We start from the raw sequence: 24854 nt of genomic DNA, 5'->3' as shown, positions 1-24854 counted from the left end.
AGTACTTCGAGAGGGATGTGCCACAGTAGTTCGCGATGGAGGAGAATGCAGGCAAAACCAGCGTCGAAGGGCGACGGTCGTTTAGGTGCAAATTTCGTAGCTTATCGAACACGAGACTGGAGGCTGACTGTCGCCGTTGCGACTAGAGGCTTGGCAACAACGGAAAGGAGTGGGAGGGATTCAGCGAGTCTGGAGGGCCGTAAAGGGGTCGCAGAGCGTTACTCAAAGAGTCGCATAACTTCGAGGCCTTGTACTACCGTGACGACACCTTCCAAAGCACAGAAAGTGAGGAGAAATGGTTTGTGCAAGGGTGACAGCGGGCGACCAAACTACAGTTGCTGAACACGAACTCGAAGGCATCGCTTCGTTTAATTCGAGGTCCACTCTGGGATCATTAGATCTCGCCCGTAACAGTGACAAGCCCTGATTGGGCAGGTCGGGGGCATTATGATCCGGTGGATGGTCCCTGAGGTCCGTGCCCCGCCATCCCAGGGTTGCAAACAGCTGCCCCACGACTCAAAGTGACATGAACTGCGGCTGCGGGGTGTAATGACGCGGTTTGGCTTACTGAGATCGCCAAACTCTGCATTACCAGGCATTTGTCCAGTTCAAGGGTTCCAGATACGATCATTGAGTATGGACGTTGAACGACATCATTTGTTTGGCCCCAAAAATTTTGTTGTGTTTAATTGACACTAACTCGGCTATGTTCAAGTTTTTCAATATGTTACGTATTAGTGTGATAACTTTAAGCCAAACACTTGGTTGAGCGAGTTTGTGTATCAGTTTGCGCGTTTGCCAACCCGTCGAATTCGAGGGCTGCCATCGGCTGAATTCAAGTCAACAAAACGTTAACTGAGTTGAAGCAACCTGATGTCATCCGGCTGTCCAAAGTGAAACTGACCAAAACGGTCAGATTCAAGGAAAGGCCAGGGACTTGATCTCTGCACACAGACTAGTTGACACGATATGGAAGAGAATCTTCGAGGCAACTTAAGAGTGTGCAGGATGAACATCATCAAATAGTTGACATTTCAAGCGGTATCTGTTTGTGATAACAGCCGTTTGTATTGGCCATATGCATCCGTCCTACGTTAGTCCTGCTTGGTGTCTTCATCGTCATCATCATCACCACCCACGTCAAATACCCTGTCACTTGCGCGCTGCAGGGCGGACGCACTGAGAGCCCTTACTCCTTTCCAGACACCCCACATGAAGGTAACTGCGCCGATCATAACGAGACCCAGGTTGATATTTTCAACTCGCGCGCGTCCTGTTCCTCCGCGACGTCCGGTGGTACCAAGGAGTCCGCTGGACCGAAGATTCCACCATTGCCATGGTGTCATAGCAAGAAAGGACTTCAAGAAACCAAGCAACCCAAGGGAGAAGAAACCTTTGAGAAAATGCTCCAACCAGGTTCCTGACTCTTCGGGCTCTGGGTCGTTGATGGCTTCAATATCGTCGAGCACATTCGCAACCGTATCAGCAATGGTGCCCATTGGATCACTCCAAAGGTTCAAAATCGGGTCTGCAATGAATCCAAGCAAGAAAACCGAGAAGATGAATATGAAGATGGTCAGTAGAATCTGCGCATAAGCGCTTGATAGACGGTTTGCCCAAGACAGTCGCTGAAGTTTGTACTGGTAGCCACAGGTCGGGCACGCGAAGAAATTTCGATCGGCCGTCGAGTCGGCATATCTCCAAGCCTGTAAGCAGCCTTCATGAACGTAGCGCTGAGAACCCTTGCACTTGCATGGTGAAATAAGCCGTCCACAGTCAGGATCTTCAGATTTGTAGATAGGTCGCGGTGCTGTGTTCATGAACCCGCCCATAACGTTAGGCTCCTCGAATGTAGGGTGAACAACGTCGAAACAAATGCGACATGTTCGTGGGCCATAGTATTTCTGCTTTGGCTCAGGTCGCGACTGCTTTTGACTGTTGTTTTGATTCTCATTCTGACTATGACTATGGCCCTCAGAATTGCTGGTTTGTGACGCCTCGGGTGCGTCGGCTTCGGAGTAGCCCGTGCCTTTTGGGATATCGGATGGCCAGCCCCACTGAGGCATTGCTGAATTCATGATGAAGACTGCAGAAGGATGTTTGTAGTTGAGTGTCTTCTTGTGGGTGGTGCGCCAACAGCAATGCAGATGCCTGACATGTAAGATTGCCGCGCGGCAGTAAACAATGAGATGAGGGATGGTGTGGGAAAAGCTCAGTGCGGAGGTGTAAGAAGTAACTCTGGGGTTTCACCTTGGCTCAGTTAAACCCCAGACAAGGACCTACATGGCAAGAAGTAGGAGAAACAGACTCGGAAGGAAAGGCCTGGCCATCTGTCCTTTCGGTGACGGTGCCAAGCTGCTGGGTTCTTGAACGAAAGGTCGTCACTTGGGAAGGATTGACTGTAGAAAAAAAGAATATTCCAGCACACTTTATTCTGAGCTGTCTCCAGTTGGTCATAGCTTCAGCAGCAGCCAGATTATGTCAGCTGTTCCTCCGCCCGGATCAACTGCCCAGCCGGCAAAGTCACGTGCTGGCTCTTCCCAGGCGGCCGGCCAGACGACGGGCAGCTTGACGCGGCGCGAGTTGCCTAGGAGGGAGAGCTTCATAGCTCTGACAGCCTCACCTCGTTTGACCGCAGCTAATCCGCTTTCCATCTTCCCAGTCAACTTCACCCAAGAAATAGCCCTCGATCATACAATTTAACAGTCAAGCCATGGCCGACCGTTACTCCTTCTCGCTGACGACATTCTCGCCCAGGTAAACTGCTCGATCCACTGTGTGACGTCTATGTGCTAACTTGGAGCAGCGGCAAGCTGGTTCAGATTGGTACGCTTCAACGCAACCCCTCCATTGATTTTCACATTCTATCTAGATATTCAAGACGACACCGGGGGCAAGACTGACTGAACAATTAGAGTATGCTCTGAACGCTGTCAACCAGGGTGTTACCGCCCTTGGCATTAAAGGCAAGCTCATCTGCCCCTCATTTTGATGGTCCACGTTAACCTTTTGAAGCCACCAACGGTATCGTTCTTGCGACCGAGAAGAAGTCGTCATCCCCGCTTGCCGATCCCAGCTCGCTGTCCAAGATTAGCCTCGTCACCCCGAACATCGGAATGGTTTACTCAGGAATGGGACCTGACTACAGAATATTGGTGGACAAGGCCCGCAAGGTATCGCACACTGGCTACAAGCGAATCTACAACGAGTACCCTCCCACGCGGATATTGGTTCAGGATGTTGCCCGGGTGATGCAGGAAGCGACTCAGTCTGGAGGTGTCCGCCCTTACGGTGTCAGCTTGCTCATTGCAGGTTGGGATGAGGGCATCTTGCCTGAGGACGAGACTGAGACCAAGGAGGGCGAGGAGAAGAAGCCAACCGGCAAGACTGGTGGTACACTGAAGGGTGGACCTATGCTGTACCAAGTCGACCCCTCTGGTAGCTACTTCCCTTGGAAGGCGACAGCCATTGGCAAGAGCGCCACATCTGCGAAGACATTCCTGGAGAAGAGATACACGGAGGGCTTGGAGCTTGAGGATGCCGTGCACATCGCGCTACTTACGCTCAAGGAGACTATTGAGGGGGAGATGAACGGAGAGACTATCGAGATCGGTAAGACCCAACACTCTACGGTTTTCAGACACCTACCTAACCAGCTTATAGGCATCGTTGGGCCCCCAGCGGACCATCTTCTTGGTATCGATGGTGTCGAGGGTGCGAAGGGCCCTCGCTTCAGGAAGCTCAGTCCTCAGGAAATTGAGGACTATCTTACGAACTTGTAATGCACGGCTTGAGAGGTTATGGGTCTTACACTTGTATCATAGAACAGCATAAAGGCACGGGGGCAGAAAAGGACTCCAAGCTCTAGAATCAATGGATGACCTGCGCAACGATGATGCCATGAATCATAGGTACATTTGTGAGTACTCTTAGCAAGTTGAGGAACCGGAGCACCTTGTTAAGATAGATTTTTGTTTACACATGATCCTTTTAGCCATGAAATATCTTGTCTACCGTAACAGCAAGTGCCAAGTTGCTGGGTTAATGGGAAACGCACTGGACCTAGAGCAATACGGCCGACTATGGGATCGAATAATCTCGTGGTAGAGCGCAATGCCACTTGAAACTGGCCACCTATGGCTGTGCCATAAACGTGCAGTGTCTGAGTTGGTCACCTGAGGGTTCCACTGAGGGGATGACGGCGTCCCGAAGGGATCACTAGCCGAAAGCTGTCTAATGGCAGGCAGATAACACGCCTCTATGGCTGTCCAGGCCGTCTAGACCAACAGAGCCCAGTCAGCCCCCTGTAAACAAAGGTTCGTTGTACATCGGGATTGCAGCTTGCAGCAGGCAGAGGTGGCGCAGCACAGCGAGCTTCAACCTCAACCGGCCCACCGCTCACCTTGCACTCTTATTTGTTTATGAAGCAAACCATCAGGCGCGACCTTACAAATGGGAACGCCCCAAGCCTCTTAAAAATGAAGCATGTTAATGATCATGCATTATCACATACTCCTGAGGGGAATAAACCGGGACAACCTTATTGTTGCTGCGCTTCGCCACACGAACAAAATTGAGGTTGAGTGGAGGTTTTTAATCTCGAAGCTTGACTGTTGGCTGCAGGGTTTGTTGGGGCCGCCGGGAGACACCCCTTGAAAGAAAGCCATGTTATGAAAGCTGTGTTGACATCTTTATCAACGTGATTGTTGCCTTGTAGTCATATGGCGATACAGGTACCTACCTCCATGTCAGATTTTCCACCCTTTCATTGGCTGCCAAAGCCGGGGATTCTACCACGTAGCAGACACTTTTAAACCCTGATTGAACATGGCCTCAAGCAGAGGCATCTGGGAGCTAGAAAAACAAACACTTTTTTCCTCTGAAATAGACAACGATTGGTCGAACATGATCAATTGTCAGCTTCGTTGTTTATTTCCCCCGACTCACATCGTCATTCTGCCCTGCCGTCATTGATTGCTAATCCTCGGAAGATATATCATAGGTCCTAATGCAACAGGGAAATGTCTGGCAGCACATGCAAGGTTGGCCAAAGAGTCATAGGCCGTGGTCTATGAGTCTTACACGGCCGTCATGGTCTCTATTCGTGCCGTTTTTTTTCTTTTTTTTTCTCCTTTTTTTTTTCTTAAATAAAAAAGAGGGAGGAAAGCTTGAGTTGAATTTGGTTTTGTTGTTCTCATTTTCTCTAGCTTGGCGCCAAGTAGAACCCAAAGCCAAGAGCATGGTTCTCTCATTTGCCGTGCGTAAGATGTTGCGAACCTGCCTACGTCGGCCGGCAGTGGGCCTCCTGCAGAACTTTAGTTTTAGGTACCGAAATACACGCACGCAGCAGCACGTATACGAGTTAAATTGCGAGTACACCTGCCGTCACACACTTGCACTTTTGTTTGTTACATTTTCTCTACATGGAAAATCAGAAGCATCTTCTTGATGACTAGGTGCCATGATGGCAGCTTGTAGTCCACCCACACTTAAACCCCGGTTCCCTTCTGCCTACACGCAAGCGCTGCTGCAACAAGACTCGCGGCATCACTCCCATTGTTAGTGCTTGTCGTCAGGCAGTTGTTGTCAAGTGAGATTGCATCGCATCACCAACACCCACCCCCAACCCTGCACTGCATCCCGTACCCCATCCTAGGCCCCGCGTCACCCAAATTTTAGGATTTGTCTACATTGCATACTACTTCAATCTTTTTGAGCCGCGTCATTTTTACTTCGTACCTGACTTTGTCACTTTGACTCACACCGTCCATACTGTTGCAGGGGATTGCTCGTCATCGCACTTGTGTCTTCCACACTGAGGTAGCATCACTACGGGAGGGTGTGGTCAAGGCGACCATTGGGGGGGGGGGGGATAACCTGACCAATTACCCACTTATTTTGTGATTTGTGGGGCTACCCTGAGATCAGCTGACCATGGTCAGCTAGTTAGCTATAGTCAGGTTGAAATTCCTTAGCGCGGTTTGAAACCTTACCCTTGATATACTTTTTATAAGAACATACGACATTTAAACGCTTCCAAATCCGTTCCGAATCGATTTACAATAGCTCTTCAATCGATTGAAAATCTCTTCCCTCGCCTAGAGGGAATAAGTCCTCTATTAGAACCTACTAGTCTTGATGCAGAAGCTAAAGAAGACTTAAATCTTTACTATCAACTACCAGCCCAGGCCCAGTCTAGCTTACTAGTAAATAAGGAGGTAGGGATATATAAGAACGACTTTGGAATTAGTTCTAAATCGATTCAGGATCAACTCGAAACCGATTCAGAAATACCTCCAATACTTGTTTTATCAGAGGCAACCCGTTCTAGGCATAATAGCCTTAGGGATGTTTATATACTTGCTTAAAAAGTAATCTTTCTACCTATATTTATAGAATATCTAGAAATAAGTAAGAATAGAGTCCTTTATGTTATTAATATAAGGATTTTAAATAAGGAGGATATTAAATCGCCTTGGAGAATGGTAAACGAACTACTTTTGAATCGATCCGGGATCGATTTAAAAGTAGTACGCCAGGGGGGGGGGGGGGGGTATACGATTTGAAAGGGTTACGGAGGGAAAAGGAAGAGAATCAGAATGGAATAGGGATTTAAATATTAATATGGGGTATGCACCCTAATCAGTAGTGGGACGTAATTAGTAACTGGTCCGTGCACCTGACCGATTAAAAATTCCATGGTCAGGTGGACCTACTTCACCTCAATACAGCCAATCATAAAATTGGTCAGATAGACCCATAATTCATTTAAATAAGTGGGTAATTGGTCAGGTTATCCCCCCCCCCCCAATGGTCGCCTTGACCACACCCTCCACTACGGTGGATGTGGGTGGCAGGCCTCGCCGGCCCGTCACGTGGGCTGACGGCCGCCACCACTGGTCTTAGCCAGCCTCCACAGCCCTCTAGCTAGTCAGTTAGTTCTTCAACCAACAACACCACTTTTCCCCATTCTGAGCGTTCTGTGCCGGTTCTCGCCCACAGTGGATCTTGGCTCGGCCTGCAAACAGAAGGACCTTGCATACAGGACTGAGGACTCTCCAGGGCCCTTGTCAGTTCACGCTTTGTGCATACCATGACAGATTATTTCCAGTCCTTATCCGGCGACAGCTTCGATCCATTAGAGGATGAGGTGTTCTATGAAGTGCCAGGCCCTGGGCCTCATAACCTGGGAGCTCTCTCCGCCACCGTTGAGGATTTGTTCCTGGGCAGTGAGGCTGCATCGCCCTCACATGAAACCGCCTCAGGCACACCGGCCATCATGAATTCAAGAGCCTATCAATTGGAAATGCTTGCCGAAAGTAGGAAGCAGAACATCATAGTGGCTGTAAGAGCTTTGGTACAAACAACCTGTTACTCAGTGTGTTAACTAACACTGGTTGGTAGATGGATACTGGGAGTGGCAAAACCCAAGTGTAAGTCCAACTCCAAACTCTTTAGTAATAAGGTACTGAAGCAATTTTAATTAGAGCCATATTACGGATAAAGGCGGAACTAGAGAGAACGGCCACAGAACAGGTTGGTTCTACTTAGTGTCTTGCTGATCGAACATTTCCTGACTAGAACAGATTGTTTGGTTTCTGGCGCCGACGGTATCGCTCTGTGCCCAACAGTTCGAAGTCTTGAAGTCTCAGATTCCTTCTGTTCAGATCAAGTTTTTGAGCGGTGATGATAATGTCGACTCTTGGTCTGACCAGTCACTATGGGATGCGGTACTTCTGAATGTTCGCGTGGTTGTGTCGACATACCAGGTCTTGCTGGATGCCCTTTCGCATGCCTTTGTACGTTTGGACAGGTTATCATTGATCGTCTTTGATGAAGGTATGAAAGCATAACTCCTCTCCATTCACATAGCTAACAAGCTTACAGCACACAACTGCGTCGGCAAATCCCCAGGAAGTAAGATCATGACGAATTTCTACCACCAGCACAAATGCAGAGGGCAATATGTACCCCATATTATGGGTTTGACAGCCAGCCCAACCTTTGGATTCAACGTAAAAAGTATCAGTGTCTTGGAAACAACACTTGACGCCGTCTGCAAGAGTCCCACGATACACCGTGACGATCTCCTTGCTTGCGTCAAGAAACCAAAATTAGGATATGTGCCATTCCTTCCGGAAGAGGACTATAGGCCTCCAAAGAGCCTACAGAGCCTTCGAAGGGTCATTCAAAGCCTCGACATCTCGGAAGACCCCTGCATACTGCACTTAAAAGCCGAAGGAACAGACCGGAGTCGACGTGAACTCCACGCAGTTCTAGAATCCCACGACACCTACGCTCAAAACCAAATGATTTCATTTGGACGCCAAGCAATCCAAATATGTCGTGAACTAGGGCCTTGGGCTGCCGAATATTACATTTGGGAAGTGATATCCCGGTTCAAAACTGCTGTGCGATCGCGAAATAGTTGGCTTGAAACATGGAAAGATGAGGAGAAGGAATATCTCGCCAAGGTCCTCGGCCAAGTCGAGTGCCAATGCCCATCAGCGGATTCTCCAAGCAAGGATGTTCTCTCAGGAAAGATATCAATCCTCATTGAACAGCTGCTTCAAGAGAACGGAGACACTATCGGTATTATTTTTGCCAAGGAACGTGCTATCGTCGGTGTTTTGTGCCATTTGCTCACATCTCATGACCTATTACGAGCGAAATATCGGGTCGGAGCAATGGTGGGCACATCGCAATATCAATCCAGGAAGAGAGACATATGGGATCTCACTAGGGTAGAGGACTTACAGTCTTTACAACAGTTTCGGTCCGGGAGGATCAATTTACTAGTTGCCACTAGTGTCCTTGAAGAAGGCATTGACGTGCCGGCCTGCAACCTGGTTTTCTGCTTCGACAAACCTCCAAACCTCAAGTCTTTTATCCAACGCCGAGGACGGGCGCGAATGAGGGATTCGAAGCTACTCATGTTACTCAATGAATCCGAGTCCTCCCCTCAGGGGTGGGAAGCTATGGAGGCGGACATGAAAAGGCAGTACGAGGATCAAGAGAGAACACTTGAACATTTACAAGAGATCGAGGGGATGGAGGAGTCGGAAGGGATGAAATTCGTAGTTGAGAAAACAGGAGCAACTCTTGATCTTGACAATGCGAAGCAACACCTCGACCATTTGTGCCGGATATTGTCTCCCGGGGAGTTCATCGACTGGCGACCTGACTATATCTTGAAGGTACTCGACGCCACAGACACACCTGATTTGATGTATACCGTGGTCTTGCCAAGCTATCTGCCCTCTGAAGTGCGAGAAGCCAAGAGCCAGTTCGCGTGGAAGTCTGAAAAAAATGCCGCGAAAGACGCCGCATTCCAGGCTTACAAAGGCCTTTACAGCGCGGGTCTTGTCAACGACAATCTGTTGCCCTTCAAATCAGAAGATTTCGTACCTGGCATCGACAAAAGAGTTGCAATTCTACAAGTTAATGGGTTGCTCAATGCATGGAGCAGTGTTGCAAAGGCCTGGAGAGGCGGTAATGAGTTAAGGGTAACTCGTCTCCTACTCAAAGACGGCCAAGGTGTTGCTCAAGGCGACTATGAGATGGCTCTGCCTGCTTGGGTTCCGGGGCTACAGACTATGCCTATACATCTTGACTACAACACATCTTGGACTCTCGAATTTGGAGAACAGCTTCCTACTGAAGCTTTGACGACCCAAGATCATACTGCTGTACTCCTTGCCTTACCATTCGGCCATCGCTGGTTGTCGACTAAGGATCAACAGGTTGTCAGGTTCAGCGCAGTAAATGCTGAATTTCCTGTTGACGGGATCAGAACAAGAGACTTCGTACCAGGGAAAATGTCGACGGATGATCTTTCCTGTTTCATACGGGACGATACCGGGTGTCCGTACCTCTATGAGGGAATTATTCCCAGAAAGCCGGCTTCTGAGTTGGTACAAAAGACCTTTTATGGATTCGAGAACGCCCCTGAAGATGTGCCATATCTTACTCTCAAAAAATGGTCCCGTCGATCAGACTTTCTTCATCGACCCCAGAGCAACCCCAACCAAAGCCCTAGCAGCCCGAAACCGTACTCAAGAGTGTATCCTGTACCGATGGCAAAGATTGATACTATCCCAGCAAAATATGCCCAATTTGGTGTGCTGATACCATCCATTCTACATCGAATCGAAACCTGTCTGGTAGCTAAGGAGCTATCTTCAACTCTGTTAAGGCCACTCGCTATAGCCGACTGGTCCCTGGTTCTCACAGCTATCAGCGCTGGGAGTGCTGCTGAACCTACCAACTACGAGAGACTCGAGTTTCTTGGCGATTCGATTCTTAAGTTTTCCACCACCATTAATGTGGCTGCTTTATGTACGCAAGGTTAGATTTTTACTTATACAGCAAAGCTGACTCTTAATAGATCCTCATTGGCCGGAGCGACTGCTTTCATTCAAAAAAGACAGCATTGTTGCCAACTCGACGCTCTGCAAGGCGGCCATAAAGCACGGTCTTGACAGGTTTATACTTACTAAACCATTCACGGGACAGAAATGGCGTCCGATCTACGTGGACGAAGTTCTCCGACGCAGCGACAATACGACCACGAGGAAAATGTCCACTAAAACTTTGGCCGATATTGTTGAGGCGCTTATTGGGGCCTCAATGATTGACGGTGGCACTGATCTCGGTGTAGAAAAGGCTCTGAAATGCATGTCGATTTTTCTCCAAGAAATCAAATGGAGAAGCATTGACGACTGCAGACAGCAGCTGTACGATACGGCACCGCCGAACATTGAGTTGCTTTCAACTCTCCAGCCTTTAGAACAGCTCATCGGTTACAAATTTGAAAAGAAATCCCTTCTCATACAGTCAATGACACACGCCTCGTGCCATTTCGGTAACTCTCTCGGCTGTCTTGAACGCCTAGAATTTATAGGAGATTCTGTCCTTGACTACATCATCGTCAATCATCTATTCGATGTTCGACCGCATCTTCCTCACCAGACAATGCACCTCCTAAAGACGGCTGTGGTAAACGGAGATTTCCTTGGCTTCCTGTCTCTCGAACAAGCGGTTCACCAGGAGGAGGTTTTGATTGCCGACACAAACGGCAAGGAACCCACCCTTCAGCACACTCGCTTCACTCTGCCTTTGTGGAAGTTCATGCGATTTCAGTCCTCGGCCATTGGCCTAGAGCAGATTAGCGTCGAGAAACGCCACGTGGCGCTCCGCGAAGCCATCATCGACACCATGGAGCATGGACAAACGTATCCATGGGCTTTGCTGGCCCGTTTACAGCCAAGAAAGTTCTACGCGGACATTTTCGAATCTCTTCTTGGCGCAGTATGGGTAGACTCGGGAGATATGAAAATATGCAAGCAGGTCGTCGGGCGGTTTGGTATCATTCGGTACCTAGACCGAATCATTCGCGACGGTGTTCACGTTTTGCATCCTAAGGAGGAGTTGGGGCATCTTGCGGATAAAGAGACCGTTCAGTATATACTCAGCTCGAGAGAAAACGATGAAAGGGAGAAAGAGCTTCTGTGCAAGGTCATGGTCGGCAACCGTCTCGTTGTGGAGGTTGATGGCGGTCTAACCAAAGACGAGGTCAGAGTCAAGGCCGCGAGGGCGGCAGTGAAGATTCTCAAAGCAGAGAAAAACCGAAGAAATTGGAACGAGAAGGACACTGATGATGGCAGGTTCGGGGATTCGAAGATTGATGAAAGCGACTGAAGGTTGACTTCATGGAAAGACCAAAAAGACGTGGTATTAGGAGGGGTCAGAAACAGCGGGATTTGCATGCGCGTCATAGAGCAACGAAAAGTAAAAGTAGTGTGTTTAGGATTTGATATATCTGCTATCCCGCTACTTTGGATAGACAGATAGCGAGAGGTATAAGAATGCGCAATCAATGGGTATATCTATTCCTCCTCTGAACTCCCGGGCCGAGAAACGTCATGGTCGTAAAACTACGCAAAACTCCTGTGGTCTGAAGTATGCAAGTATCCCTGGATCGCAGAATGGTGCCTCCATGGGACGAAAGGAAAAAGAAGAAGAAAAGAAAAACAAACAAACAGTAAGTCAAACACCTGAGATCTTTGTGAAAGGACATGGTCAGTCGCCGCCAGAGCCCGAACCATCTGAACGCTCCTAGTCGTCCGTGAGATCAATAGCCTCGTGCATGTTGTCAATCTTGACCTTTTTCCATTCCCGCTTGGTCGGCTCTTCCGTCAGGTCATAAAACTCGGCGTGTTCACGCTTAATTACGGGATCCTTTGCCTCTCGCTTCAGTATGGGGGACTGGCGGTTCTGCTGATTTGTATTAGTTGCAATTCATTGAGGAGTGACCGGAAGACAAACATTCATGTCCTCAAGTCGCTCAGCAGCTAATCGGCGGATCTCAGCATCTGAGAGTCCGTTGATGCCCTGTGGGCTTGGAGAGCGAGGTATAATTAGCTCCTTGTGGAGAGCATCTAGAATATGTTAGCTATGGCTTTGTTTGCTCATGATAATTGGAAATTACCTCTGGATCGGTATTTAAAGCTGTATAATGCGATGGGTTCCTTCGGATGGAAATGAACAGATACTGAATGAGTCTGCGGGATGAGTCCGCCGTCGGCATATCTACGATCAATGAGCTGAAAAATTCAAGACTTGGATCAAGAAACAACTCACGAAGTTCCGTGAGAGACGGCTCGGCCCTTGAGCGCCTTCTCGGCCAACTCGAATGACTTATCTTGTGACGCGGCTGGCGTGGCCCGTCCTTCAACGAAACGATTAGACTTAATCGTACAACTGTAGACATAGACCTGAATCATTCCGAGTGACTCTGAAACCTTGATGTCGTCGGCTACGCGTGTGTTCTCGGCGTCGTCGACTGCCCTTCAGGTTCAGCATAGCAACGGCACGTACAAGTCAGAAGACTACCCACCAGTCGTGACTTTGGCAAATTGGAACTTGCGAAAAAAGTCCAACCCCGAATGTGCGGAAGCAATCCTCGCTCCACTGACAACATGTCGCCAGACAGCACCGTCACCGGGATGTCGAGATGCCTCCCAGAGGACGCTATCCATCTGATTCCCGTCGACGAAGAGAAAAATTCCCAGAGCTTCCTGATCCGCGAGCCGACTACTCCTGTTGTCTACTTCATAGACAACGGAAAAAGGAGCGTTGTCATGCGACTCGACATATTTGTAGCTGCGACGCTGAGCTCGTCTGGGATTCTTATCCTCTGTCGGGCCGTCTTGATCCTCATATTCTTGTGCGTTGAGGCCGTTGACTTCAATAGTGATTTTAACGCCTGGGAGCTCGCCAATAATCGCCATTGTTGCATCAAAACGATCTTTCAAGTCTTAGTACAACAGGAGATGATAAGATAGGATGCGATTAGAATTGGTATTGAGATGAGCAGAAAGATATGGACTCTCCACAGTGTGAGGTGGAAGTTGGCCATGGTGCAGCTCTTGAAAAGGCAACTTGTTGGTGGGGCTGTTGGGTTGCGCTCACTGTCTGATTGGCAACTACCCAGGCAGAAGTGGGGGCTTGCCAATCATGTGTTTTCATTGACGGCTTCCGACGTGCAGCGCCTATGGACTTGACAGCTTAGGACAGTGTTCCTCTTGCAGCTCGCATGCCCGCCTGGTGATTGCCAGTAGCTCTTGCCTTCATTTCCCGTATGTCAAGGGTCTATGATACAGTTTGTAGCAATAACACGATAAAAATTAACGATTCGAGCATTATCACGCCGAAACCCTCAGCCTGCAGCGACAGATCAAGACTGTTTATTGCCTCGATCCGATCCCCAATTAATAGCGCCGGGTACCTGCAGATCGGATACGCTAAAGTATCGACCCTGCTGTCTGAAATGGGACTGGTGAAAGTGACAGTGCTGAGGATCTCTTAGTTGAACTATGAGCAAACGAATCTTAGCAACTGATACGCACGCCCATTGCTAACAGAATATAACACTTTACCCTACATATGCAGGTCTGACTGCAGATGAACAACCAGAACATTTGTTTGGTAGTTTCTGAAATGACACTGGCTCAGCGACGCTAATTATGGTGGCTACAAAAGAGAAGAGCGTGAATGTAAAGAGAGATGGGCATTGGCTTGGCTAGACAAACGAACAGAGCAGTTGAATGTTTCAGTTGAAAACATTTTGATTAGGAACTACGTAGTAGATGGGTGGTTCTATTACTTCTACCTGAAAAAGTTGTTAATCACGTTCTTTTCTTGTCTTACCAGCCACCCAGGAGTATCCATCCTTTTCAATTACCATGGATCTGCCTACAGGTTTGCAATATGATCTTGCCTGCCACTTTTACCTTTTCTCTCTATGATTCTCCTGTTTTTTTTTTTTTTTTCAACTTTAGCGTGGCGGCCTGTTCAAGCCTCTGGTGTGCTCTCCGAAAACGCTGACCATACAATCCTCTTGCGTGGGTTCATGGCGACAGTGGCCTCGCCGAATTGCAAGGTGATACCTTTGGCTTTGTATTTTATTGAGTCAAAACAAGATCTTTACTGGTTCCAATATCATACTATTCAAGGGCCTGAATACGGTCTACCATGTACGAAGTCGTGGGGTATATCATTCAGAGGCAAGCCACTATCTCTCTTTCAGGAGCTGGAAGGAATGAAGTTTGCTTTCTTCGAATTAAGTATTATGTCGAGTGTGCTGCTGATTTCTGACCGCAGTGTTCATATGAAGCTCATTTGAGGCTCATTACCTCAACACCCAAGCCGCAAATTTGAACAGGGAGACTTGTAATAAAAATCTGCATTATCGCTCTACTCAGCCTCGCCTTGGTCTTGCTCATCGAGAATTTTCATCCGTCTAACGCCGCCATAAAGTAGGCATTCGACAAAGCAATAGTATCTGCCCGTACTTTCAAAGATGTAATTAAACATTCCCGTTGAATTGCAAGTTGTGAGAAATAACGAGCTTTCTCCTCAAGAAAAAAACCCACATTGCCTCCCCTTGCTGGCAACTCTTTTCAGTGGCCACGCACGGAAACAGCCATGGAAACAAATAGATCATTGGAGACCAAAACTTGTTAATAGTAACCTGTGAGGTCGATAGCCTCTTTACCGGTTCCAAGTCTGATGATCTTGTATGGGCGAGCCGTTACACTGTCGTCGTTGGGCTCGCAAAAGTCGGTATGATTACGCTTCTTGGTAAATGTTTGCAGTCTCTCATCCTAGAAGAAGGGTCAGTTCATGCCGTTTCTAGCAATACTAAGGTTCTGACTTTGATCTGCATGCACCTCTCACGCGCGAGTTTATTGGTCTCACGAGTGTGCAACTCCTCAAATCTGTTCGCTGCAGATTGCTCGTAGTGAAATTTCTTTCTGTAAGTCACGGAGTCTCTCTCGGGTGTTCGATGAACAACATCCACAATCTTCAACGCCTCTGGACAGAGGTTAGCACCCTGCGCCTCTGGACAGAGGTTAGCACCCTGCGCCTCTGGACAGAGGTTAGCACCCTGCGCCTCTGAGTTATACTTGCTAAAGATTTACCCCAAGACCGGTATTTGAATGTATACATAGCCACTAGTGGGCCAGTCCATATCTTTTCAAAAGCTGCTCTCTGTTCACGACGCAGCGGTCGTAACGGCGTCTCATCGAATTGGGCAAACCTGTGAAAGGTCTGGTAAGCGACATCAGACTCGAGAATCCAAGACCACTCACGAGGTGCCATGTGAGATGGCTCGGCCCTTCAAGGCTTCTTCGGAGATATGGTAGCTGTCATACCACGGCTGCTAGAGAGGTTCACCCACAGCTCCAATTCGTTCTCGATGTTCGATTCCGGAGAATCTGGCAAGCTTAACCCTCACCTCAATGACACCGAGGTTTCGAGCAAGACGAATTTCCTGCTTCGAAGCATCTTCATTCACTAGACGTATGGCGGCTAAGTTGTAAAATAGCGCAAAGAAAGCAGGTGGGAACTTACCTGTGCTAATTGAGTGAAACTTGAACTTCCTGTGTATCAGTACAGAGCGAGCCTCATCCGGATATTTCTTTCCATTGAACGTGAATTGCCAGCGCCGGTTAAGAAAATCGTCACTGTGACAGAATCTACGACGAATGAACTGTCCATCGATGAACAGCAGAAACACTAGACCGTAATCTCCGTAAACCCAAGGATCCAGTGATTCTTCGTCCAGGACATCCACCTGAACCGCGAACTCGACTCCATCTTCACTCTCAATGTAGTTGCGAGAGCATTGTTCGAAGTTATCGAGATAAGGCTCGCTATTTTTGTATGGATAAGGGTCTGGGTATTCATCAGCGTCTCTGGTTGACGTCCCGAGACGGACAGAAACGCTGACTGCAGGTAGCGTGTCGATAATCGCCATCTTGGGAGTAGTTAGGTGACGAAATAGCTTCTTCGAGGACAAGAAATAAAACATAGAAGTTGGAGCATGCCAAGGTACTAATAATTTGAGGATGGGCACTCAAAATGTAGGGGCGTTCTTGGACACAGCTTGGATCTTGAACCTATGGAAGGGAGAAGGGAAAGAGGTCGGGCAAGGCGAGAAATGAAGGAGAACCTTGAGAAAGGGGAAGTTTGCCGCTGACGAGAATTATTGATCAGGAAAGAAGGAGCCTTCTGGGAGGGCCAGCCTTTTCTAAAAGAGCACTAAAGAGTGTACCTACACACTGAAGGAGGTGCAGCTCAAAGTGCGCGCAGAACAACAGGCCCCGTTGTCTTGGTCAGCAGAAAGCCTGCCAGTTCGAAGAGTTCCGTTTTCAATGTAGGAAGATTGAAACTTCCATGATCTCTGAAATAGATCACAGATTATTAACCACAAGTTGAGGCTGCTGAGGCTACCACCCAGCAATCGTGTAAGTGAAAGACGTTGTGAGCGAGGTACGTACCGAGGTTCCGAAAGCCACCCCGTTGCGACATCACTAGTGGATCTTATGCTGAGGTAAGGCCAAACGGGTTCCTCAAGTGACGCTAGAAGGGGAGCAGGGACGTGGGCCCAACCCCTGCAACGCGCGCGAAGGGGGCCCCGTCCGACTCGTAGCGACACTGGAGCTAGCTCACTCAACCTCCTGTTTCCCGCCAACTCGGAAACCCATGACGTTCAATGCACCTGTCAGGACTCTTTGTCCCTCTCTAACCCACTCCGAACGACGCGATGATGGTTGATGCCAGACATGTGATGTCCCGCTGATTCGTTGCAATTTCAAATTATCCCTCCCCTCCAGTCTCCTCTTCCCTGGAGGAGCGCCATCATGTCTCCAGAGACCTCCAGTAACAGCAATATCCGAGTCTTTATCCGCTGGCACGACCAAACTGTCTTCGCTGGCGAGGAGATCAAGTGTACCATCACCTTCAAGAACATCGCCCGCGATCCCAATCAACAACGCCAGTCCCAGCGACTCACTCCCGCCGACCGCCCGAGGCATGTTTCGCCCTTGCTAAGAGCCAAGTCTAACTCTGGCTTAACCCCGCCGAACTCTGCCCAAACACGCGGTCATCGATCTGCTCTATCTCTCAATGTACCAGCTGCTCAGACACGAAGCCGATCAGGCTCGGTACCATGGCCGTCGCCGCTTGCCTCCAACTCCGCCGAGTATCGTGGCAATGGTCACAAGAAATCTGTTTCCATAGTATCAATTGGTTCCACGAGCACCATAGCCGACGACCTCCAGAGCAATGCCAGCTCGGTGAAGCAGCATCGTCCTGGCCGTCATGGACGAGCCTCGAGTCTCCAGATAGTTCCACGTGCAGCCGCGTTGGGACTTACAGGGCCCCAATCTGGTGAGTTTCTTTCTTCGTGCCCGTGGCGCAAGTACTAACCCCTCCAGCATCACCTAGGCACATAAGTTCACCTTTGTTTAACTCGACATCTGCTTCTGATACACCGCCCGCAACCTCTCGATCATCATCATTCCCGGCTCCGAGTGCAGCGGGCGCTCCACGCCCAATGAGGTCTCCCAATAGCGCGCTGTCCGAATGGCGGTTTCCCATGGCTCAGTCACCGCTATCCGAGTCCACGACTACTCCCCTAGCAGCGCATCACGACGGGCTGTTAAGTCCGAATACTGAAGTATCTACGAACATGCCTATACGATCCAAAGACGGCATACCTACGATTCATAATGAACATACGGCCCCGGCCATGAGAATATTATCCACGACGAGCATGGGAGGAGGCACACCGCGGAGCAGCGGAGAGTTCTACTCCATGAGCAACAACTCAACAGAAACATTGGCCTCAGAATACCCATCGCAGCCTACGAGAGGACCTATGCGACCGCCACACTTTAGACGGCCTTCCAACTTGGCGCCGCACAACCCGAAGCTGCCGGAGTCGCTTATGATGGGTTATGCGCAAATCCAGGGCTCATTCACACTTGATGGTTCACTAATAAACCTGGGCCCCTTTGAGCAGGTCAAGCGCAAGGCCGTAGTCGGCGGTCAGGGTGGCGGTGTCATAGGAGTGGAACCTTCGAAACGGGACAGTGGGTTGCTACGAAGCTTTGGGTGGGGGAGCATTAGCAACTCAATTGGCGAATTGCTCGGGGGCGGCGAGCTAAGCAGCATCAAGGACATGCGTGGCATTGCCAGTTCCAAGTCCGTTCCGCTACTCTCGACGCCACAGTCCATTCTCTTTGTAGACCTGAATCTGGCTCCGGGAGAGCACAAAGCTTTCGAATATTCTTTCCAGCTTCCCAAGGGGCTGCCGCCGACACACAAGGGAAAGGCAGTTAAGATCTCTTACAGCCTTGTTATTGGTACACAGCGAGCTGGTGGCTCAAAGGAGCAACAAGTGCGCTCTGTCGAGGTCCCTTTCAGGGTACTGGGCAGTGTGAATAGTTATGGCGAGATCTTAGGCCATGATCTCATGAACCCCTACATAATACTTCGCGACCAGGCGAAGATCAAGACGGTTGACAAGCTATCGACGCTAAATGAGCTCAAGAAGATCAAATCCACGAAGCCGGATGCATCGACGATCAACGATTTTCTAATATATGTTGATGAACTTCTCACCAAGCCGAATGAAGGTTCTAATGCGGGCTTACTCTCGCCTACAGCATACCCCAGCTCTCGGCGGCCATCGGCGTTCGAGGATGCGACAACGGCAACAGAGGCCATCAACATGGCCATTATGCGCAGCAACATGACATCTGAGGGCCAACAGAGTCCGAACCGCTTCGAAATCGCCCGCAATGGACAGCGCGTCGGCGTCGTCATGCTTACACGTCCGTCGTACCGCCTAGGTGAGGTGGTCACAATGGCGATCGACTTCACTGACGCCGAGATTCCTTGCTACGCCGTCCACTCATGCCTCGAATCCTCAGAGCGAGTCGAACCTCAGCTGGCTATCCGCTCGGAGGCGTCGATCCACCGTGTAACCCGTAAGGTTCACGTTTCGGCGTCGGAAGCAACACTTTACAACCGTAGAATGGTCTTCACGCCCACGATACCCATCAACGCAACACCCGAGTTCGTTACTACAGGCGTCTCCCTCGACTGGAAGATCCGTGTCGAGTTCGTCGTGCCGAGCCAGGACACGGAGCTCGAGCGTGAGTCGCCCAGCACCCATCCCCTTCTGGAGGAGATATCGCGCGACGAGCGCGGTGGCCTAGTGCTCGTCGCCGTCGAGAATATTGCCTGCGAGAGCTTCGAGGTCGCCGTGCCGCTCAAGGTGTATGGTGCTGTCGCGACGGGTCTCGAGAGGCTGGAGCGGGATGAGGCAATGGAGGAGGGTCTCGTCGTCTGATTTTTGAAGGAAGGGGGGGCATTTATATCATATGCGAACTTGCAGGACAAATCCAAAATCGACTATATTACGTGTAGAACAAGCAGAAAACCACCGAGGCGTTGGATAGAAAAACGTGGATTGTTGTTTATTTATTTATTTTTCCTCAATACTTTTACGTCGCTCGCTCACTGCCTTTTTTTTGATCAAAAGCGTCTTTTGGACCGCCCTCATCAACTACACATTATTCACGACGCAAATGTATTGGGAACTGCTCCTTTTTTTCTTTTTCTTTTTTTATCTGGTTCGTATGATTTGGAGAATTCACTTGTACATGAGACGCAATACAAACATTGTCCGGTTCCGCGGCATTTAGGAGGGGGGGAGGGATTCAACATGGACTTGCGATATACGCGTCTTCCACATCGGCGAACATCACGTTTCATCACGTGTCGTTTGGAGAAGGGGGGTGAAGAAGAGTAAAGGGTCATTAACGAGGATTCCTCGTCATGTAAATATTTTTCCCGGCGCCTCTCCATATGGAATGAAAGGGAGCGCAACCCCCCAAAATAGGAAGTTATGTAAAAAAACAAACAAGAAACTTCTGCAGAAAAATCCGGTGACGCGAGTTTTTGGGGGACTAAATCCCACCTCTCTTTCGCTATCCATCCATCCGTTGGATCAATCCGCTATCCAGTCTTCGCATTCATCTTCTGCGTGTCCCGTTTAACGGGAAGATAGAAAACTCCAGGCTCCAGTTCGCCAACTTCCTCAGGATTACCGTCTCCAACGACTGGTGTTCTGCTGGGGCCTGCTTATGTATGCCAAGATAAATGGCAGTCCGCAAGGAAAAAAAGAAAATAAGAAGAAGAATAAAAGCAGTCGCTGTGCTGTGTCGGAAAAAAAAGAGAAAAAAAAACTAAATGATGACATATCAAATGGGAGAAAGATCCATCCCCCTCAATTAAACCCCAAGTCTCAAGGCCAGAATTTTCTCAGTAGGATTACCCTCCTAACCGTAACGCCGTTGCCCGTATTCAGATAACTCCAGTGGGTGTTGTACAGTATAGTTAAACTGATAACGTACGTAAAGAACTACAATGAGTGTTATGATGATGATAATGATGTCGAGGTTGAAACTGTTTCTCCGCCGGCCGTGCTTGGCCGATCGAGCACTAACTCAATCTCACGCTCCTCAGTCGGGGTCTGCACGTCCCTAATCTCTTTGTCTTGGAACGTCCGTCGCAGTTTCTCATCGAGCATCGACGCCAGGCGTTCCTCGTACTGGTCCAGGAGCCCGCTAATGAGGGCGGAGTCGTGCGTTCTGATGGCTCGATCGCCAAGGGCGGCGGCGGTCATGCGAAGCTCCTGATCAAGCTCCGTAAGGACGTCTTGACTCAGAGGCTCCGTTGATGATAGCTTCTTTCTATATGCTCTTAAAGTGCGGCAAGCCTGTTCTGTGGCCATGTTGAGGCTGCCGAAGTTACGGCCCAAGTTTGGTGAGCTCTTCTTGGGCGGCAAGCCCAGTGATGGGAGCGAGGGCCGTCTGGACGCCCTTGACTTGGGGCTTGCCGGCGGGCTGCCAGATCCACTGCCGGACGAGCGCCGAGAAGATGTGCCTTCAGCAATTGACGGGCTGTTTGCCATGCTCGACTTTGGCGTGCTGATGCTGTTGTTCAAGCCGTAACGTGATGTTCGCCTCTGAACAGCTCTGGGTGACCGGCGACCGCTGGAAGTGGGGGACGGCCGTTGGAACTCAGCAAGTTCCGCTTTGGAAAGCACTCGCCTTAATGGTTGACGAGCGGATGCCGATCCGTCTTTCATCGGTGATGGATCTCGACTGATGGATGATAGTGAAGAGTCTTCTTCCATAGCCCAGAGCATCACGGTACCGTCTGAACCAACGCTGATTACTCTTTGGTTGCCGTCGTCGTCGTCGGTCAATGTTACACCGCTGATGGCTTCCGTATGCCCCCATTCTCTGTCCAGAAAATGACCCGACTGGGCATCGTAAAGACGCACAGATTTATCTGTATTGGATACGCCGAGGAGAAAGCTCCCATCCCTGCCAGGTGACTGGCCGAAGATGAGAGAATCCATGATTGCAGACTCGATTCCGCCTTCGTCAACGCACTTGAAGCAGTTGAGAAGCTTGCCGCTGGAAAGATCATAATGACACACGGACCGGTCGAGCATAGAGACGTAGGCAGTCCTGTCATCGTGACCCAAGACGAAGGAAGTTGGTGATGCCTTCAAAGTGATGGTACGAGCAGAGAGAGCTGCAATCTCGTCGGGCTCTCCCTCCTTGCATACTATGTCATGGATTTGTAGAGTCCTGTCCATGGAGCAGGTGATGATTCTGTCTTCTGATGGAATGACAGTCTGGACGACTTTGGCCGCGAACTCGAGCGTCTGGAAATGCTGAAACTCGCCAGAGGATAGGCGTTGGAACAGCTGGGCAGTTCGGTCCCTTCCACAAGTCGCCATCAGGAATCTGGAATCGTCTTCGTAGATGCTGATGCCTTGACAGTCCGACGAGTGGGCTTTTGTCTCGAGGAGGCACTCCTTGGTTGCTGAGTCCATTATCCTGAGCACGCCATACTTATCTGCTGTTACAAGCATCTTCCCAGCCCTCGTGGCCCGGACCACATTGAGCTGGTTGACTAGGTCCATCCCGTTCTCAGGGATTACCTGTTCGATGGGCACCTCGACCGAGGACTTGATGCTACCCTTCATATCCCAGAAAATGACATTGCCAGAACCAGACCACGTAAGGAAATCCGCGGTCTGGTCATTAGGCTTTGTTAAAGCCTGAATTCCCGAGATGGGATCTCCATGACCGGGAATGGGAATGTGCGAAGGGTCCTCTTCGGTTAGTCCCGGCAAGTAGCTAGAGCTCCAAATATCGATGGAATGTTTCTCGTCTATCGTGACGAGATTTTCTGTCAAAAAGCCCATGGCTATCAGGCCGGAGGGCGCAACGCTGTTGGAAAGTACAGCGCCTGACAAACTATTCAGAATTGCCCTAACGCTTAATGTTGCGAACTGGCCGCCTTTTCCTGACACATACGCGGTGGCGTGTCTGATAGTAATGGACGTAATTGGGAAGTCGACAGTGAGGCATCGAATAAGCTTGCTCTGTTTGCCATCGTCCTCCACAATGCAAATGTCGCCGGCTTCGGAGCAAATGATGATGTTCGTCTCGTCCACGACGGCAGCACAACTAAATGTGGCTTCGAGAAGAGACCCGAGGAGAACGTTACGGCCATGCAGGAGCTTTTGTGATGTCTGAATTGCCGAGTTGACTTCATTGAACTTCTGCTTCGACGGTGAAGTAGACGGGCCCTCCTCCACTCGCCATATCTTGATATGTCGCACACCCAGTGTGATCAGGCTGTTGCCCATCCACACCATACCTTTAATGGTCGATGTGCATCTGTTTTGCTGATACAGCTTGGCAGCGCCAGTACGAGGGTCGATCCTCCAGATGAAGAGAAAACCGTCCGTCGAGGCACCTAGAGAGGCAAGCCATCTGGTGTCCGAAGACCACGCAACGGCATTGACACCGAAACCATGCTCGCTGATGGATACCAACGGAACGTCAGAGGAGGCGTCCTCCAAGTTGAAAATCAGCACGCGCGGCGCATATCCTGTCTCGCCAACAGCCAAATATCTTCCATCCCTGCTCAGGGCTAGGCACGTCGCTGCCTTGATGCGCTCACGGCTTGTCCAAGTGTTGGGGGTTGGAGAAACGGACCAATCCTGAGTCTCGCGAATGGCAATTCTGTTCCTGCTGTCGTTGGCCTTTGGCGTTGAGGGTGAGGAGTTGGCGTGGGAAAGCGGCGCGCAGCCATAGACCGGTGCGGCGGTAGGTCGGGCTCGATAGAAACGTTGGGAATAGTGCTCGCCGTCAACGTCCACGACAACGACGGCACCGCCTGCAATGTACGCAAAGGATGAGTTTACGGTGTCGAATCCCGTGGGTGAGGCGCAGGTTGTGCCGACAACTCGCTTGAGAGAGAGGCGGGACTCGTGGGGCTGGCGTCCACGGAGGGGAGATCGAGGCGGACGTTGAAGGTAGGGGGAGTTTCCCGGCGTGAGTTTAAGCCGGTTCGTGGGAGTTGCGCTCATTGTGTCGCCATTGGCTCGTGGACGTTCCTGGAATGTGAGGTTATGAAGTGTAGAATTGGCGCAGAGGGCATGCGTCTTGTAGAATGGTCGATGGTTTGGAAAAGAGTGTAGATCGGTTGGTCGTCGCGAGAAGAAGGCGGGAAAAAAAGGTGGCCGTATGGTAAGGTAGGCGCGAGCGATGTAAGTCAAGAAGGAGAAGAAAAAAAAAGAAGTGGCTGTTGCTGAGTTAGGTCTTATGATTCAAAGCTGCGAAAAGAGGTCAGTCCCGTCAATCTCGAACTCAATTGAAGGAAACATCCAATTGGTTCTTCGCAGGCAAGAACGTACAGTGGCGTCAGGCTGGGCAACATTCCCCAGAGCCTGCAGGAATTAATGTAATAATCTGAGCGCGAAGAGAAAATTAGAAAGAGAGGAGGACGCGATGTGCCGAATGTGAGGTTTTGCTGATGGACGGTTTTCAGACGTCGGGTCAGGGTTGGAGCCGGTTGAGCAAAAGGACGCCTGCCGGGAAGAGCCCTGGTCTGGGGACGCAACTGCCTAGTGGTGGTGGTGCTAGAGGGCCGCCTGTTGGTCACAGCTACAGAAGCTCTCCTGGGAGCGTGGGATGGTGGCCGCAACGCACGGCCGGCCCAGTGGGAGTGAAAGAGGTGGTAGCGTCACACTGCAGTGTGATGGGCAGAGCAGGAACACCCTGTGAATCGCCAGACTTACCGGTGAGCGGGGTGTTACTGCTCTTTTCTGGACCAGCCCTGTCCGTTTCTTCCCAATACGGTCACCCTAACCCACATCGAAATCCACTAGGTATGAAAGCTAGATGTGGGTGCTTGAGGCGGTCTGGCATGTCAGCCCAATCACAGCACTTGCTCTCATCTAAACCCATGGAGTGAGGGGGTATTGATGAGGGTCAGAATCTCCAGCAGACAAACCGTTTTTCTGCATTCTACGTAGTACGGATACAATCTCGTAGCTAACGAAAAAAAAAAAAAATATGTTTACATAGTGAGTCGCGTTGATGGAACAACCAGAACAAAGAAAC

The 24854-nt window shown here is 49.9% G+C and overlaps 7 protein-coding genes across 7 annotated transcripts; 3 read left to right on the top strand and 4 right to left on the bottom strand.

Moving 5' to 3' along the window:
• Positions 1-1094: 1094 nt before the first annotated feature.
• CTRU02_203692 (uncharacterized protein) lies at positions 1095-2078 on the bottom strand (the record flags this gene model as incomplete). The annotated part of the gene is made up of 1 exon (XM_036722267.1): positions 1095-2078. The coding sequence occupies one exon, from the start codon at positions 2076-2078 to the stop codon at positions 1095-1097; it is 984 nt and encodes a 327-aa protein (XP_036585873.1).
• Positions 2079-2713: 635 nt separating this feature from the next.
• CTRU02_203691 (proteasome A-type and B-type) lies at positions 2714-3782 on the top strand (the record flags this gene model as incomplete). The annotated part of the gene is made up of 5 exons (XM_036722266.1): positions 2714-2757; positions 2807-2826; positions 2916-2966; positions 3016-3612; positions 3664-3782. 5 exons carry the CDS (start codon positions 2714-2716, stop codon positions 3780-3782), a joined length of 831 nt encoding a protein of 276 aa, XP_036585872.1.
• A 3311-nt stretch (positions 3783-7093) lies between these two features.
• On the top strand, positions 7094-11700 carry CTRU02_203690 (dicer-like protein 2; the record flags this gene model as incomplete). Its single annotated transcript, XM_036722265.1, has 6 exons — positions 7094-7345; positions 7405-7433; positions 7488-7536; positions 7587-7839; positions 7888-10338; positions 10388-11700. The coding sequence occupies 6 exons, from the start codon at positions 7094-7096 to the stop codon at positions 11698-11700; spliced, it is 4347 nt and encodes a 1448-aa protein (XP_036585871.1).
• Positions 11701-12117: 417 nt separating this feature from the next.
• On the bottom strand, positions 12118-13292 carry CTRU02_203689 (uncharacterized protein; the record flags this gene model as incomplete). The annotated part of the gene is made up of 5 exons (XM_036722264.1): positions 12118-12286; positions 12332-12440; positions 12491-12591; positions 12643-12844; positions 12899-13292. The coding sequence occupies 5 exons, from the start codon at positions 13290-13292 to the stop codon at positions 12118-12120; spliced, it is 975 nt and encodes a 324-aa protein (XP_036585870.1).
• Positions 13293-15023: 1731 nt separating this feature from the next.
• Positions 15024-16378, bottom strand: CTRU02_203688 (uncharacterized protein; the record flags this gene model as incomplete). Its single annotated transcript, XM_036722263.1, has 6 exons — positions 15024-15167; positions 15218-15432; positions 15486-15604; positions 15657-15727; positions 15803-15861; positions 15919-16378. 6 exons carry the CDS (start codon positions 16376-16378, stop codon positions 15024-15026), a joined length of 1068 nt encoding a protein of 355 aa, XP_036585869.1.
• Positions 16379-17210: 832 nt separating this feature from the next.
• Positions 17211-19708, top strand: CTRU02_203687 (intracellular protein transport protein; the record flags this gene model as incomplete). The annotated part of the gene is made up of 2 exons (XM_036722262.1): positions 17211-17739; positions 17787-19708. The coding sequence occupies 2 exons, from the start codon at positions 17211-17213 to the stop codon at positions 19706-19708; spliced, it is 2451 nt and encodes an 816-aa protein (XP_036585868.1).
• Positions 19709-20794: 1086 nt separating this feature from the next.
• Positions 20795-23818, bottom strand: CTRU02_203686 (WD repeat protein; the record flags this gene model as incomplete). Its single annotated transcript, XM_036722261.1, has 1 exon — positions 20795-23818. The coding sequence occupies one exon, from the start codon at positions 23816-23818 to the stop codon at positions 20795-20797; it is 3024 nt and encodes a 1007-aa protein (XP_036585867.1).
• Positions 23819-24854: the final 1036 nt, after the last annotated feature.

The sequence above is a fragment of the Colletotrichum truncatum genome (genome assembly GCF_014235925.2).
Source record: "Colletotrichum truncatum strain CMES1059 chromosome Unknown Contig_0002, whole genome shotgun sequence".
NCBI lineage: Eukaryota > Fungi > Ascomycota > Sordariomycetes > Glomerellales > Glomerellaceae > Colletotrichum > Colletotrichum truncatum.
The sequence above is the reverse complement of the archived record's forward strand: the minus strand, read 5'-3'. Positions and strand labels throughout refer to the sequence as shown.